We start from the raw sequence: 17764 nt of genomic DNA on the forward strand, positions 1-17764 counted from the left end.
GTGAGAGCGAAATGAAGCCTTGAGAAGCATAAAGTCTTTATTTATTCTCAGTAACTTTTCTTGGCACTCATCACCAAGCAACAGCGTTTCAGCCAGTTAGTTATAAGACAGATATGTGTGAGAAATATCATTGGATGACTGTCTGGAGTAAATCCCTGGCTCATGGATAATCACAGGAGCTGGGAAACATGCACGGCCCGCTGGCTCATGAAAACTGCAGCGACGCTTTCACTCATATCAGTGAGATGAGGCTTTGAAATGATTAGTCAAAGGATTTTCTACCCGTGACTTGGTCAGTTTCTGTTACATAAGATGGGACAATTCCCTAGGGATAATTGGGTTTTGTTCGCCTCACTGGAAACCAGGCCTAATTTTCCACAGTTGGCCTCGAATTGCACTTTGTAAACACCTTAAATTGGACAGAAACACTTTGATAAACCCCATGGGGGTGGGAAGAGAAAATGGCTCCATGGGATGAAAATTGGCTCCTGAGCATGGTTTGGGTGACTGCTGCTCTGCTCTTATTGGCAGCTTCAAAGGTGTTCAGCTTATCAGGTGTTGGGGATCAGATATGAGATGCAGGTGACCAGGAACTTTGTCACGGTGGTTTTGTTGAGTCCGAAGTCTGAGATGCACCTGCTCAACATCTTGTTAAGCTTGAATTCCTAATGCTCCCTCTCTTTTTGCCCCCCTCTCCACCCTCTGTCTCCCTCTCCCCTATCCTCTCTCTTTCTCTCTGCTTCCAAGACTCATGGCTGTGGAGGATGAAATAAGGGGAGGAGCCATTTACGAGCCAAAAACCAGGATTTTCGCTGATCAGGTCTGTGAGATGGCTTCTTCTCTCGTCGAGTCCGTACGTTGGCCCGTGTTTTCCCCCTTTCTGCTTTTCCTGTTCTCTTCCTCCCCTTGCTGTTGCTATGACCTGGTCTGCTGTGTGTGTGTGCGTGTGTGTGTGGTCCCTCTTCTGACTGGATTGCCCTGTCCCTGACCTGTCCTTTATGTTTGGGTTTGAATGGCATCCGTCTGCAAGCAAAACGAGAAGCTTTGACGATGAAAGACTGTTACTGTTTGCATTCCTCAGAGCTATGGAAAGTCTGTCTGTGTCTGTGGTGGTGTTGCCGGATCCGCAGCTCTTTTTGAGCAGGTCTGGGTTCAGAACCGCCTGAAATTAGATGATGCAGAACCCGGGGGTTAAATGAAAGCTAACTGTGCAGCGTGGTGACGATCCTGAGGCGGCTGTGTCTTCAGGAGCTTCGTCACTGCGATGCTTCATGGTCTCGGGCCCCCTCCTTCTCTTACGCTGTCAGATTGTACCAGGCTCCTTTAGTGCATGAGTCATTCTGTAAATATAGTAAGTCCATGTTAGCATAACGACTCACGTAATGTTCTGCCGTCATGAAAAATACAAGAAATCAGAGTAATTGTTCCTTCATTGACGTCTGCATCTCTTCATCATGGAAGAAAAAAAGTAAAAAAAATCAGTAACACTAAAAATAATATAACATTAATGTCCACATATTGTAAATATTAAAATTATGATTGCTATATATGCATCTTGAATTTCTTTTTACACTTGTATTTAAAATTTGGAGACACTTTTAGGGTTTGGGGCATTTTATGGTTCTTACATCCTCTTTCTGTCTTAAAGTTCATCTTATTTCCATTGTTATACTGTAACATTATCCTGTTAAAAGACACCTACAGACAGTCCCACTTTAAAATATCAGTATTTATTAAACAAAGATAATGAAAGCAAATAAAAAAGGAGAAATCTAAACTTTATTTATTAAGGGGAAAGGCCTATCCAAGCTGATGTGTATGGAAAACAAAACCAGAACGTGCAAGCAGGGACCAAAACCAAATGATGCAGCTGAAAATTTTAACTTTTTCAGGTGAACCTTAATTCAGGTTAATTCAAATCAATATAATTAATTATGGTTATGATGTTAGCATTAAATCAAACTGTGGTCAAATTTTTTGTTTGAATGTTGCAGGATAAACGTACGTTGCATGAAAGGTGGAAAAGGTTCAGGTCCAAATGCATTCTGGATGTTAAATTAAAAATCTAGAGATCATCTGTAATGTTTCTCATGAGCCTTTCTGCTTTAGCATGTCCTAATGCGAACACTTCTGTCTTTCTTTGGACATATTTTCAAAGTTAACTCACTTAAAGGCTGGGGAGAAAAAAATCAAAGGAAATGCTCAGGGGAGATCTCCATTAGTTTCCCTTCAAAGCAGCAGAAATCAAAAAGTTCATTAAGTATGCCATGAGAACAGAGGATTCATCTGAACAAAGAGCTTTATTACACATTTATAACTACAACATTAGAGCATTTCAGTTGAATGTGATTCAACAGGACGAAGTACAGTCAGCTTCTGCACTTTGTCCAAACTATATTTTTTTTTTAATAAATGTATTTGTAGCTTTTCATTAAATCCTAGAGTGAGAATAAAGTGGATTTTGTATAGAAGTAGAGATTATGATTCTGTTAAGTGGGAATCAATAAAGATATGACCTCAGAATGAGTTTTATTAAAATAATAGGTGTTAAATGTTAATTATCTAAATAAAAAAGAACCTTTGACACAAGTTTTCTTAATTTATAAATTATTTGTGATTAATAGTTATTCAATGAAGATTCCTCATCTGGATGAAGATCCTCGTTATACTTTAGCTCTTCCTCTCATTGTCGCATCGTTTATGAGTGTCTGAATCGTTGTGTGTCCAAGGTAGTTACGTTTTGAAACAATTGTTCCTGATCTGTTTGTGATTTTACATAATTCAGCGATGTAAATATCTTCTGGGTTTTTAATCTGTATTTATCTCTCTGTAGAGTTGATGCATGTTGGAAATAAGCATGTTGTTCAAGCTGTATTTTTCCCTTTCTGAACCAGGGAATGTTCCAGATTCAGCTGTGAAGCCAGTTAATCAGCCGTTATCACATCCAGATGTCGTTTTGGAGTTGCACGATTTAACACCTTTTTGTTTTCTTATTGCATGACTTCTGCTAATGATGAGCTGCATGGCATGCTGCTGGAAGGCTTTCAGGTTGCTAAGCATCTGAAATTGTTTGGTGTTTTTGCAATCATGTTCTGTATCTGTATGTAAATGTGCTTCAGGAAGGATTTTATATGTATATTTACGTTCTTGTTTTCTGTTCACTTTGTGTTGTATTGTATGTGTTATGTTTTGGTGGCTGTTGTGTTTCTCCTCGGCCCTCACTGCCCTTCTGAATCCTTTCGTCTTGTACACCAGCTTTCCCTCCTGATTTTGGCTCCCTCCTCCCACCTCTTACTTTTAGCCTTCCTTTTCTTTCCTCTCCTCTTCTTTCCTCTCCTTTCCTCCTATGTTGATGAGATACGGTGATTTCTCTTAGGGGAGGCGTCAGTCCATCCTAGTGCAGCCCCGACTTGCGCCTGTCCCACCCCGAGTACCCAGGTAATAACCCAAACCGCCAAACTTTCACTCCATCCATAACTGCTGCCTCTTTTCCACTTCTACTGTTTTCTTTGTGTGCATCCCTGTGCATAAGCAGCACCTTTTAAAATCCACCGCAGGTCAACACACTTTATTTCCCCTTTCATCTTCACTGCAAAACACAAAGAGGTCTATCACAGAATATTTGCACACATGCATTTTCAAATAATAAAATATGTGATGATAGAAAAAAGTCTCAGAAGCTAAAGTCCAAATAGAAACATTAAAGTTCTTTTCATGAAACTTAACAGTTTCTTACCACCTTTTAAAAAACAGAGAAATTGTTAAGTAAAGGACAAAAGGAAAAATATTAGACCCTCAATATTTGTTGGAGCTTCAGTCGCATTCTTTCAAACATTAACTTTGGTATTTTTAATCAATTTAACCAAAGAAATTCAATGACATGGTCCGTCTTTGTTACAGACTAATTTCAACAGAAAGCCTAAATATAAAAAAAAATAATTGAACAAATAAAAACAAAAGGAGAAAACAGGGAGATCCAAGAGCTTCCACCGATTGGCAGCTGAGACATGGAACCAACAAGCAACAAATAAATCTATCAGTAATAAAAACGGAGGGAAGAAAAAAGAAGTTGGCTCATCAAAAATCTCATCTCGGTGTGTAACAAGAACACAGAGAAAAAATTTGAAAATGTGAGAATAAAATAAAAATCCTGAAAATGAGAGAACTTAAAAGAAAACATTTGGTGGACAAACTTAATAAGAAACATATGATTTAAAGGAAAATAAGACTACAATGAAAAAATTCCAGCATGTTATGGGAGTCATCTTCAAATATTTATTGAGTTAGGTAGAGTTTTGTTTTCCAAGCAGGAAGTTACTTTTCCTCTGCTTCTAAATAATGTGTTGCATTCTTTCTCTGACAGACCTCTAGTAACACTTCACTTGACTGACCTCAGAATTAACTATTTATGTTTGTATTTATATGTTGAGAAAATCAGACGAGCAAGTTTCTACAAAAATGTGGTAAATATTTGGTCTGAACTATGTAATGTATACTTTATACTATATATTACTATGCTAATAATCAGCAATCTATATAGGCCTTTATTTTTGTGTTTTGCTATTAAAATATTAACTTTCAATAAATATTAAATATCCATTCAAGGGTTATTAAGATTATCATGCATTAAGTAGCTACATGTTTCAGCTAAATTGCAGACATGATGTTTCTTTTAAGAATGTAAATGGAGAAAAAGTATAGCAAGCCAGGCGGAGCTGAATTGTTTTGTGGATCTAGAGAAAGGACATGAGAAGACAGAAGAGGAAGTCAGAAATATGTGAGGGTAGGCAGCTGTGAGGGGTGAATTTGGGGATAGATAAGGGATCAGCTCTGAGAATTACTTCATGACAAAGAAGTTCAGGAACACTGGAATGGTTTAACTGTCTCAAGATTTTCTTTTGGAGTGACTAAAGTGAATTGGAGAAGGATGAGTTTGGCCCAAAAGCCAGATTAGGTCACATTGGGGGCATTTATCCCTCTGGGTCTGGGTCTATTATATCCACATGCTGGAAACAAAACAGGTAGCTGAAAGTAGGATACAAGGAGGGAGCTGGAAGTAGTGACATCTTGTACATATCAGATGGATTATTATTCCATTATTAAGTTATTCTGCCATGTTTCATGGCGAATTGTCCAATTTTGAGGTTTGGTCACAGCCACATACTTTGATGTAGCAAAAAACATTTTGATAACTTTTGATAACCATCCATGGATGGACGGATGGAAGGATGGATGGAAACTCAGGTTTAGCAGTTTGCAAAGGAAGTTAGAAAGACAAGAGATGGTTGAGACATGTGCAGAAGAGAGTTAGTGAATATATTAGACAAAGAATGATGAAGAAGGAGCTGCCATGGAGGAAGAAAAGAGGAAGACCACAGACAAATATCATAGAGAAGACAAACATGCAGAGGGTTTTTGTGTCTGAGATACAGCACAGTTTTTTTTTCTTCTATGGTTTTTACAAATTAAAAAAACATTATTCATTTGGTATGAATGATAAAGAGTTTTTGACAAATACAATAAAAATGAATTTGAAAGAAAAACAAAACCAAATGCACACAGGCACTTGTTTTGTGGCTCCACGAACTTCAGTACAGATTTGTGAGCAAGACATGTGAAATTAAATGTTAACATTTTGGGCGTTTTTTTTCTTGCCCAAAATGGAGCTTTTAAAACATTCCCATTCTTGTCAGTGAATCTGTCTGTAAGTTATTAAAATTCCTATATTACTTCTCTTTTAGCTGTAGCTTATGTCCTGAAATACCATGTTTTTGTTGGTTTTCTTTTAGTTATCATGCTTTCCTATACACACATGCATACATTTGCCTTCAGGGTGCATCCGCCTCCTCTACGCCCCAGCATCTCCATCACCCCCACACCCTCTGATAAACACTGGGAATTATGTGAAATCTCCGTATCTGTCCCAATCCTTCCCCAAAGAACACTGATTACTGTGCACATGTTTTCTGTGTTTTCCGTGTCTTTCAGTGAGTTTGTGTTTGAATATTTATGTGTTTTGTGTTTGTGTCCAGCACCTGATTGTGTTTGGTTGGTTGTTGATGTAAGCCAGCTGTTACTGTGTCAGACGATGTCCAACACTCATTCTGTATTTTGATGTTCGATTCTTTTGCTGTGAAGTTAGAGTTTTTTACCCAGAAAGCTTGTTGCTCCAAGGCAAAGAGTTTTAAGTCTTATTAGTGATGAAGCCCATAAATACAACAGGTTTTAATTTCAAACATTGGGGTGAGAAAGATTGAACACTTTTCTTTAAATATCCTCCTTCCAAATTGGAGTAGACAGAGGTGATGTGTAAGATATGTTTTTTCTTTTTTGTGCACACTTGTGTCCTTACATAAACCCTAACATTTCAGGGCTCCACTAAATGTGCTGTGTTTCTGTCTCCAGTACTGAAAAGCTCATTACTTTTAAACAGAAAGACCACAACACTCTAATTAAATGCATTAAGTAGTTAAACACCACAGCCACAAAGAGCTAAGCAAGTTTGGTAAGTTAAAAAGGATGTCAGTCAACATTTTGCCATGCGTTTGTTCACCTGCTTGATCTCTGGGTTTAATAGACATGTGTATCAGCCTACACATGGGTATTAAACTACACTGTTGGTTGTGTTTGAGAGTAACTGGACAGTTGTCACTCAGGTTGTGTTACTGGCATCCTATTACTGTTTATAGCACCAGTTAGCAAAGTGTTTTCATTCATTTGGTTCTGATTGAGAAGAGAAAAGGCCTGGTAGTTCACATTAAAAGAAATTGGGGGGCAGACTTAATCTTTTTTGTTGTTTTTTTTCTCATGTTTTTAAGCAAAACAGAAACCCTTCCACTCACAGCGATCACAACCACGAGATTAAAAATTATCTGCTGATAATTTGCTTTTAATCTTTTATTTTTTTCTACTGGATGCAAGCTGTTTCCCTTCCTTTCTGTCTCTTTTACAGCACTTCATTCCACTTGCATTACAATAATTCATGTCTCTTTTATGTAACATAAAATGATTTCATGCATGCAGGTTTTCAGGGGCTTGGTAAAGAGATTTACAAACAAATCCATGCCAGACAATTTCAAGATGTAGCAGCAAACTGTTAGATGAAGAAATAGGAGTGTTTGAAGTGGAGGAGGGATTAGATTTATTATTTAGTATCCTAACTGATGAGTAGTTTTTTGAACCATCACAGGTTGAAGAAACTGAAGTTTTGACCTGATCTTAAAGCTAACAGGTTGTCATATTGGGGCTGGTTCCATCCTTACATGATTTGCTTAACTGAGATCAGCTAATATACTTTCAACAATGATGAAAGTACATCAGCTTCAACTTTGGCTTCAAGCAGTGCCTGCTGAGGTCCCCTTTTGAAGTGGGTACTGGACCATTATCCACCAAATCCAGCAAGTAAAGATGAAGTCCCTCAAACCAAAAACAGTCTCCCCTCTGGGAGACAGGCTTTTTTCCAATCAATGAGTCTGACTTTTTACCAGCAGTGCCAATCATTCTCCTACTCCAGAGCCAAATGTCACTGAGTAGGGAACCTAAAACACCACTCCTCTTCTTTGTGTAGTACTAAGCATTCTCTGAATTAACAAAAGCAAACTGCTTGAGAAAACTCCCATATATGCCTCAATTTTCCTTGCAAAGTTAGAAGCTAGTCTAGTGTTTCATGGCCATTTTGAGATCTGCATTGAAGAACTTTTCAGTTCCTCGCAACAAACTTTAACTTGGAGGCTGAGAATGAGGATTTCCTCATAGTCAAAGTACGCAGCCCCTTTGCTTTATAAGAGGAGCCACTAGGATCTCTGCTATCTTTTTGTCCTTTCCACCACCAGGATATTTTAACTACCTTGAATACCTAAGTCCCAGCGACAGCCGCGTTGATGTTTTTAAGACTAAAGATGTATCGGTCTAGTCAAGGTCAATATTATCTTTCTACATCTAAAGTACTGTTGGAAAAGCACGACTTCCTTCAGCGGATGATGCTTGAGGCAGACCAAAAGGCTTTTTTCTTTTCACATTTGAGTTTTTCATTTCCCATTACCTGCAAGTGCTGTCCAGCTTCTTTTGAAGCTGCACAAGCCTTGCTTCAAAATTTAATAGGGGGCTTAGCCTGGTGCTCATCGTTACATTAGGTATATAACACCAAGTTTAGGTATTAGAAATAAACAGCATTATCAGCATTAGCATCCATTAAAAAGGAATGGCATCCAATAACATTGGCCACTCATGCTTCACGTCTGTCACATTCTGATAACAGAATATCCTTCTCAAAATTGGAGTTAAATGGAATGAAATCTCTCCAAGACATTTTAAGTTCATCTTGGCTGTATGCTTTGACACACTGCATCTCTCCAGATGATCCATTTCCTCGACCCGAAGGTAAAGGGAAATCACTTTCTTGACCACAGTAGAAAGTCAGTGAGTTGGGAAATTGTAATTAAGCTGTTCCCTGTTTGCTGCTGACTATGTAAGAGTGGCTCCCAGGTGTAGTCTAGCCACACTTAAGAATGTGGTTCCACGACCTATACTCAGTGATATTGCTGCTGTCCGCTCAAACTTCTGCACAAGCTTAACCCAAAGGAAGGACCTTCATGTATCTAATTCTAGTTGAAGCAACATGACATAAGACCCCATGCTCTCTGTACTGGTCCTATAATTTGGCCCAGGTATTCTTAACCCAGACATTGACTGGACTTGTAGTTATTGTGAATGGTATTGAACTGCACTTAATCTTTCTTGACATCTAAAATTTGCCATTGTGGCAAAACTGCCCCTGGTAGGGTATCTTATGGTGATTTTCTCATAGCCCTCTTATGGCAAAACTTTTACTGGTTTGCTGAGATACTGAGATCCTCAGGGCTAACAACAACTCAACAGAACTCCACTTCAAACAACTCAAACTCCCTCTTTCAGGCCCGTGTAAGGAGTGACCTCACCCTGATGTTTTTCACTTCTTCCATTGCTAGAAAAGGGTTGGCCTTAAAGTTCCCATGAAATGTATACCAAAGTTGAGTCTGCTCACACAGCCCCTCTTTAGACATGCTTTCCATCAGTCTGACAGCAGCTGAATGTGTGCATGTCATGCCTGAATGAAAACCTGTCCGTCTTTCCTTTAGGTCATACCATGATAATTTTACATGTCATATCTGACATGTAAAGACGCTTCAGGGGAAAACAAACTGAAAAATTAGCCTAGAATAATGATGTCAAATTTAACCAATTAATTGCTCTATCATAATAATTATTTAAAGTTATTAAGCATTTTTCCAAAAATGCCTGAGCCAAATGAATGGGAGCAATAATGTTAAATGGTCTGTTTCATATTTAACCCAAAAAGCAGGGTAAACACTGCAACCACTCAATATGCACCAAACGATGATATTTTCCTGGAGCTGACAGTAATTGTCTTTGACATTTTGTACTGGCACTTTAACAAATGTTAAAATTGTTACATTGAGTTGTCTGGGAAGCGCAAAACATAAATTAGAGATGTTTTGTTTGTTTTGGGGGGTTTTTGCAGTGTAATATATTAGTCTTGTCAAACTCTGCTCAGTGCAGTAGTGAATTAGGCATTCAAACCTCGAGTTGGACTTTGGCTAAACTTTCTTTTAGACCAAGTTTAGCTCGAGTCATAGTCAGCAAACAATTTGTCATAGACAGTTTTGATAATTACCAGAACTGTTCCAGAACATTAGATGAGGGAGAGCAAGACGTTTACCAATTAAAAGCAGTTTCATGGGAACTTTAATATGATTTTTTTAATAGGCATTGTGTCTTCTTAAGGTTTTAAGCTTCTTGGTGAATCCATGCAGCAGCGCTGTCAGCTGTAGGTTGGCTCTGTTTGGTCTTTATAATAATTTTTGGGATTTTATGCTTTTATGCTTCTTAAATCTGGTGCTGGCATCAATGTGGCTTGCATGCTCACAAGTATAAGCTAAGCCTTTAGTATTTTAGTACAATTAAGATGTTTGATTAAGTTTTCCAGGTCATGTAAGAACGTGTAGATGATATTTAGTGGATTTTGCTCTTCGGTATGGGAACCTCCTGGCTTTGCCTGATGCCCGTCACACGACAAACACTCCTCACTTCTCATCCCAGGAGAATCAGGACCTTTTGGCCGTGAAGAATTTTAATTCCCCTTCATCTCCTCTTTCTCTGTGTCCCTTTTTCTGTGCTGCCATTTCTATTGGTGTTCGTCATGCATCGACCTCGTAACTCATTTGGCTCTTTCTCTCCTCTCTCTGTGTCTCCTCCTCTGACCCCTAATCATTTCTTTTTACTTTATGATTCCCTCTTGGTTTCTGCTTTGATCACCACTTTTACATGTCTCCATTTCCACCAACTCTTTCTACGTTTAAATGTTGACATTTCACCACTTCAAATCACAAACTTTCTTTCTTTTTTCTCTTCTCATTTTTGTCTGATTGATCCTGCTTTTCTCCTCCGGCTCTTAATATTATTTTCTCAACTTGACTTAATTGGACATATCCTTATAATCCATCATCCCTTCCATCGTTCATTGAATGGCATTTCTCCTACGACCATTTCTCCCTGCTCCCACTCCTCTTTTCCTTCCCCTCTCTCTCTATCTCGCTAGGAGGACCAGCTTTCCTCCCTGGGTTCAGCAGACCCCGGTGTGAAAACTGATGGTGGAGGGGGAGGAGGAGGAGGAGAACAAGGAGGAGCGGTTACCAACGATCAAGGCCCCACAGTCTCTTCCTCTGGCATTTTCTCCAACACATCGCCCCACAATGGAGTCCTCCCCCAAATTGTAGACCTTCCCTCCTCACCCACCCCTGATTCACAACTTAGTCAGAATGAAGAGCTCCGTGGCAATCTAAAGACAACTTCACAGGCAACTGGAACCACAGCAACGGCAACTACGGGAATCGCAGATTAAAGGGGGGAGTAGGTCAAACACAACAGCGAGGAGCCAAATCAGAGAGAGATGGCACAAAGGAAAAAACTGTCCCCCCACTCCTGTTTTGTTTCCGATTTTATACAAAAAAAAAGACACTTTCTTGAAAACATACATGTGTCCTTATGACCCGGGCAAGAGAGAGAAGAACACTGTGAGGGAGAGAAATAATAATCACCCTGTATAATGCATAACACATTAACACTAAGGGCTCTTCAATGGACTTGATGCTCACATGGAGCTTTAAATAGTCTTGGTCTTGCAGGACAAGATCACGATACTTTGCACCTACTTTGAGTCTGTCACACAAAGCAACCTGCTGTTTGAATCCATCGCCTCTCTTTGACTCCATCACATAAGGATTGAGCACTAGACTCTTGCACCCCAAAGACTTCAGAGTAGCCTTTAAAAAAGGAAGCAGTACAAGCTGTAAACCCATGGACCAGCAGTGCCTTTTAAAAGTATTCATACTCCTTAAACCTTTTTCCATTTCATTTCGTCACAACAATAGACTTAAATCTGTTTTTCCTGGAATTTTATGTGACCAACACAAAGTTGTGCATAACTGTGAAGTTTTTTAATATTTCAGATCGATTTGTAGACGAGTCCCAGAGTTTAGCAGTCATTTTTAGCTGCACTTACAGCTGCAAGCCTGGTGGAACATCTCAACCAGCTTTGCACATCTAGAGATTAAGATTGTTGAGAACATCTGTGAACATCAGCTTTTAAGTCTTGTCACAATTTCCTAGAGTCTGGACTTTGACTAGACCATCCAACACATGACTGTGGCTTTCCATTCATGCTCTGGCTGTATGTTGAGGGTCACTGTCCTGCTGGACGATGAACCTCGATGCATGTAGCCCAAGATCAAATTTAGTCTGACCAGATCCAAAATGTTTTCTGAGACCTTTTCATGGCTTCTGTCAGTTAAGTTCTTCTTGCCTCTCCTCCATAAAGACCAGATTTGTGAACTGCATGACTAAGAGCTATCTTATCGACAGACTGTTCTACCTGAGCTCTGAAGCTCCTCCAGAGTCACCATGGTGCTCTTGGCTGCCTCTGATTAATGCTTCCTTGCCTGACCTGACATTTTAGATGGACATCCATGTCTTGTGTCATCCTCTCTCCACCTTCAGAAGTCGGACTAAAGACTCCTCTGTGAGACGTTCAAAGCTTTGGATGTTACTTTATAACCTAAACTTCTCCAGAACTTCCTCACTGACCTTCCTGCTGGGTTCACCATGCTGAAGACTTCACAGCAAATCTGGATTTATCCTGAGATTAAATTGCACACAGATGGAGCCTACTTATTATGTAACTTTTAAATGTAATTAGTTTCATTTGAATTTATTTAGGGGCATCATCATAAAGGGTATGAATACAAATGCTTTACTTTTTAGAAATGTTACTTTGGTTTTAATGTCTTAAAACCACAAATCTCCAGTTTCCTTAAATCTCTACTTTGTGTTGGTTTATCACATAAAATCCCTGTGCATTGGCTTTTGTGGTTGTAGCATGAGAAAATGTAAAAAAAGTGCAAGGAGTATGAATATGTTTGCAAGGTACTAAAGGCGCATCGCTATCCTGAACAGCCAGCCTGCAGTCTTTCACGGGAGAGACGCGGTGATGAGCTCTGGCTTTTTTCCTAGTGCCTTTGAGAGTTTTTCAACAGGGTTTAACTACAGATGTGCACATGGGCATCCACCTTAGCTTTGTTAGAAGGAGACTTAAATGATGTGCTGAAAGGGTCATGCTCTAGGATCTGAGTTACAGAAAAACACTTTGGGAAACTTTTGTTTTGCTTTCTTCAACCTAAGGGACTACTTGTTTCCGGAATGAGCTCGTGCATTTTTTCTCTTCTCAATCTCAGAACTGATACATGACAAACTGGTGCTAAACAGAAACAAATGGTGCCATTTTACCAAGTGAGCTGTCTGTGTGTCTGCCATACCACTGCCTCGCTGTCTCCCCCTCCCCCTGCAACATGTTCTTGATGTGCCTCTGTCTCTGTTCTCTGCATCCTGTTCTGCTCCAATGTCTGATGGGGTTGTTTTCCCCCCTCTCTAGAAGTGCACTATTTCAATATCTGGTTGTATTTAAGGTCACCAAAAGCAGCTTCTTAATTTAGGATAGAAAAATGAGCAAGTTATTTAATTTCATGTTACAGTAAAAGCTCATTTAATTCACTTTGAGTGACAGCAATCTAACTTCTCGTCAGACTGCTTCTTTAAGTGCAGATAAACACAAGTGATGTTAATGGTTGTTCAGTGGAATGTATTAAATAATATTTTTCCATATAATAGATCATTTATAACTATATAGATTGTCTTAGATTAGCCATTAAGTGCCTGAGATCAATGTGCTTAGACGAGCTCAACCAAAGGGTTGATTTGTTTCAAAGTATTATATTGCACCCACATTTTAAAAAAAAGATTTTAAAATGTTCTTATTTTGATCAGATGTGTTTATTTAAAAGACAATCTGACGTTTATGTCATGGTAACAATATTAGAATAACTTGACATGATTTTGAGAATAAATGTTGTGTCGTGTGTGTAAAATGCCTAAAAACGCTGCTGTTGGAAGTGTTTCTAACATGCATTCATATTCATTTTCATTTTGAACTGTCTGTTGTAAGATTTGTGTGTTTTCCCAGTCTGCTTCACATTCTGTTTAAATGTGGCGTGTGATCCGAGAGGAGGTCAGAGTAATTAGTTTAGATTCATCCTAAAACCAGTGAATGTTGAACCAAAAGGTAAACACACTAGCAGTCTTAACGCAGGGACACGTAGGGCTACTTCCTCCTTTCAGTGTGAAATCTACCTGTGTGATGAATAATCCTGGATTAACATTGCTGTGAAAATACCTCAGTGACTCAGGTAAACAAGCAGTTGCCTCAGAGCTGAACGCTAACACACACACTCAAATAATTAAAAACAGGATGAGTCCAGCTTTGGAGAGACTGCCGCTCGATATCTATGCTTTAACAGCACCTGATCAAGCACCTCTGCCCCGTTTCTTCTCTCTCTGTGTCTCCCCTTGTTTTTCTCCCCCTTCTAGCCACTCTCAAAGCTTCATGGAGGACAATGTGGAACCTAATTGGCTGATGCACCATCGGCAGTCTTCGGGGTGGCATGGCCAAATGTCCAGAGCCCTCTCTCGTGACGCGATTGGCTGACAAAGGGAGAACTTGGGCCGTTGGTCCTATTCTCTTGTCTCTAGGGATGGTGCAATCCCCCAGCGGACCATGTAAGGACATGCTGGGATTTCTTTCTTTTTTTTTTCACTTTACTTGGGCCCTCTCTCTCTCTGATTTGACAAAGGGATTGAAAATAATGTGTTTGACACCTCATTGTTGGATCCATTTTTCACCTACGTAAGGTGGGCTGGACATACTTTGGTGTTTGTAAGCCTGCCGAGCATGCAAAGAACAGCTATGCAGTCTGATCAATCAGCAGAACGGAGGAACACACAGGCCAAGGACAGCGTGGTTCTCAAAGTAAGAGAGAGAGCCCTAAAGTGTATTTCAAAGGTGCTTGACTTCTCTTGTTATTTCAGTCCAAGCTGACTCATATTTAAACCTTTCATTTCCCTCTCCTTAGCTCTATTATTACAAATTTTGAGTCTTTTTTCTTGATTTTTGACAGACTTTATATTTTAGCTTTTCCTCTTTTTCGGAGTTTGATTTTAAAAGGAAACTAAATATGCACAGCCTATTTCAAAAACTGCTGAGGAACAAAAAATCTTGCTTCAAAGACGACTTTGGAAAAACTGGACAGAATGTTATTTATATTTCTATAACGGATTACTCTTATTATAGTATTTAAAGGAAAAAGAAACTCTTCATCAGACACCTTCTGGAGGAGATATTTATTTCTTGATAAAAATCCGATGGAGCGATCCATTTTATATGAACCGAGTTTTCATACTGAGACAATCTGATGGAGAACAAAGTTGCTCTAAAGCACTGAAGGGACGAACTTGTGTTCTACCTACTCCCCCTATACGACAGTTTGCACGTTGCTGTGACCAGCCTGCTCTTTATTTTTGGGTATTAATATTTAAAAAAATATTATAGAAAGACACGTCAGCGGATGTTTTCTGTCCAACAATCGCCGAGGAGCTCTCCATTTATGGACGATTTGAAAAGCCGTTGGATGCGGACGTTTGCTTCACGCTGACTGTGTATTGTGTAGAGTTTGACCAGAGCAGGGGGGATGAACTTGTTGTTTTCATTGTGGCCATATTTCCAGTCGAATTGCTGTAAAACTACTCATTTATTTCTGCAGCTGGACTCCGCTGACACCAGTCTGACCTGAATAAAAAAAAATCCCTGCCATTTCTGCCTGACATGAGAACAGAGAGAGATATGTTAGAGGTCCTGCTGAAACGAGTGAATGTGTTTGTAAATACATAAATGTATAAATGTGCGTATGTGTTGGCTAAATCTTGTGTACATATTGGATATGTGTGTGTATATATGGTATGTCTGTGTGTATATAGTTTGTTTGTACATGCAGAGTGTACAGTTATTTTTTTCCTCTAATGTTTCTCTCTCTTTGTATGACTAGGTCTTCTCAAGTTCCAAACACCGAGGCATGAAAAGGTTTTTACACGTAATACTGACAGCTATCAGAGGCACTTTTTACACGCAGACTTAGAATATCAGCCAGGTCTGTCACTTCTAGCTACGTTCTCGAATAAGAAGCTACTCACATAATCTTAAGCTTGCACTCATTTTCTGACCAACTTAAAAAGCTTTTTTAGATAAGATTTGGGTGAGCAAGCATTGTTTGTACATATTATGGTCAAACCGAAACCTTTTTTTTTTTTTTTTTTTTCATTTGCATTTATTTAAAAAGTTCTCAACTTTGCTTTGAGTTCTATCACTTTTGGTTTCTATGATATATGTTTGAGGGTGGTTGTCATTCATAGGTATATATTTAATCTGACAACCCTTATATATGTTTCTTGAAATTTTGCTCCCCAAATCCCTGCGCTCATGGAACCGTTTTATGCAGGCAAATCCGTCCATGAAAGCATACCGTTATTACTTAAAACTGCTTGTTTTTGTATAGGTCCTAACTAAATAAGTGTGCCTCCTCCATATACTCTTACTAACCATAGATCCATTATCTCTGCTGGTCACACATGTTCACACCCTCCTTTACAAGCCATAGCCCCTTTTCCCCCTCAGATCTCCTCTATTGTTGTTTTTCCAGGACAGACCTTTGGGGATTTTGTGTATATTAATGGAAGAGTGGTGTTGAAGAGTGTTTTGCAGTTATATATGGATTTGTTATGAATGTGGATATTCTGCTAGTTGAGTTATTATTGTAATAATGATAATAATCATTGCCTCTTTGATTTTGTTGATTATTGATGCAGTTGAAGAAGATGGCATTGTTTCTTTTCCTTTTTTTCTTTTTTTTTTGAACACACCGCAATTTCTATTTTTCGGGTGGGTGACAGCGGAGATAGAAATACATAATTAAATTAATAAATAAAAAGATATTTGAATTCTTACCTTGTAGTGTGTTGTTTTTAAATCAAGGAGTTGAATTTAAATACTTTATTATAAAATAAAGAGGCTGGACAGTGGCGCAGTTATCAGACCTGCAAAAAGGTCCTTAGCTCTTACAGCATGGAGTTTGCATGTTCTCCCTGTGCACAGATAAAAATAAAACAATAAAACTATATCAGCACTCCAGGCAGCACAAACCATCTAGAATAATAAAAAAAACAACAGCCAAATGGTTAAAAAAAACTAAAGTGACAGTTTGATCTTGAATTTCATGATATTTTATGTTTTAATCGGCATATCTGAGGAAAAGTAATACATGTACAATCTTTATCTTTATTATTTATTGAAATAAAAAAAATCCAAAATCAAAATCTCTGTCTGAAGAAAAACTAAGTTCGCTCTTGTTGCTTTCGCTAGATTTATAAGAGAAAGTAGTAAAGAGGTGAAAATTACCTGATTGTCATCACTGTGACCAACTCTACAAAAGCAGTTTGCAACTCTGAAGCAGAACGTAGAAAGATGCAACAATGCCAAGTTGGAATGTAGACACTTAAAGACAGACATTTTTTAACAAATCCCATGGATCAGGATTTTTTTCTTCATGCTGACTCAATCCATCCAGTGTTTGGATGTGTGAAAACCTCACAGGTGAGTTTCTTCTGTTTGGAGCTGCATAACAATCCCCACTCACCCGCAGCAACAGACATTTTTCTTCTGTGATTCTGCTCTCAGAGGAGCTGAGTTGATCGTTTCTTCATGCTGTCCCCAGCCAGTGTGCCGAGGGTGATGATGGACCCAGGAAGAGGGGATTCAGCAGAACACGGCATGCTTGTCAGGGTGCTACCCCCCCAATGCTGATCGCCTGGAGACCTTCAGGCAGTCTGGCAACACGTGACATTAGAAAGAACTGGAAGAATACAGCACAGTGGAAGAGCATGGTTCACCCAGCAGGAACACTTGTAAAGTGTTCAGTCTCCTTTTAGGGGACATTTTATGTCCTGATTTCCATCTTAGATGTCTAATAACACCAAACAGTGCAATGATGTTACCTTTTATTAAATATTCTCTAATATCCTGAAATGATGTGACAGTAAAATCATTTTTTGTTCATTTTTTAATGGAAACAAAAGCAGGACTATTAACAGATCTGCACATATCAAGCAAAAAGAATTATCCCAGTCTTTAGTGCAGAAATTATTGTCATGTTTTATTACATTTTCCCATTGTAACTGGCCAAACCTTAAAGGAAATCATGTCTCTCCAGCTCTAGCCGTGGATTATAGGGATGCACAATAATGCATATCTTTGCAGACCTCTGCTGAC

General features: G+C 38.9%; 1 protein-coding gene across 1 annotated transcript in view; it reads left to right on the top strand.

The window, feature by feature from the left end:
* The window catches only part of syngap1b (synaptic Ras GTPase activating protein 1b), a 123713-nt gene extending 106838 nt beyond the window's left edge, over positions 1-16875 (top strand). Inside the window, exons 21-23 of the mRNA XM_088013934.1 lie at positions 748-820; positions 3377-3438; positions 13978-16875. Of these exons, the coding sequence (XP_087870060.1) occupies positions 748-820; positions 3377-3438; positions 13978-14095 (253 nt within the window). The 3' untranslated portion in view covers positions 14096-16875. The remainder of the gene's footprint in view (positions 1-747; positions 821-3376; positions 3439-13977) is intronic.
* Positions 16876-17764: the final 889 nt, after the last annotated feature.

The sequence above is a fragment of the Poecilia mexicana genome, unplaced genomic scaffold (assembly GCF_051168715.1).
Source record: "Poecilia mexicana isolate PSO_F unplaced genomic scaffold, ASM5116871v1 scaffold_16, whole genome shotgun sequence".
Classification (NCBI taxonomy): Eukaryota; Metazoa; Chordata; class Actinopteri; order Cyprinodontiformes; family Poeciliidae; genus Poecilia; species Poecilia mexicana.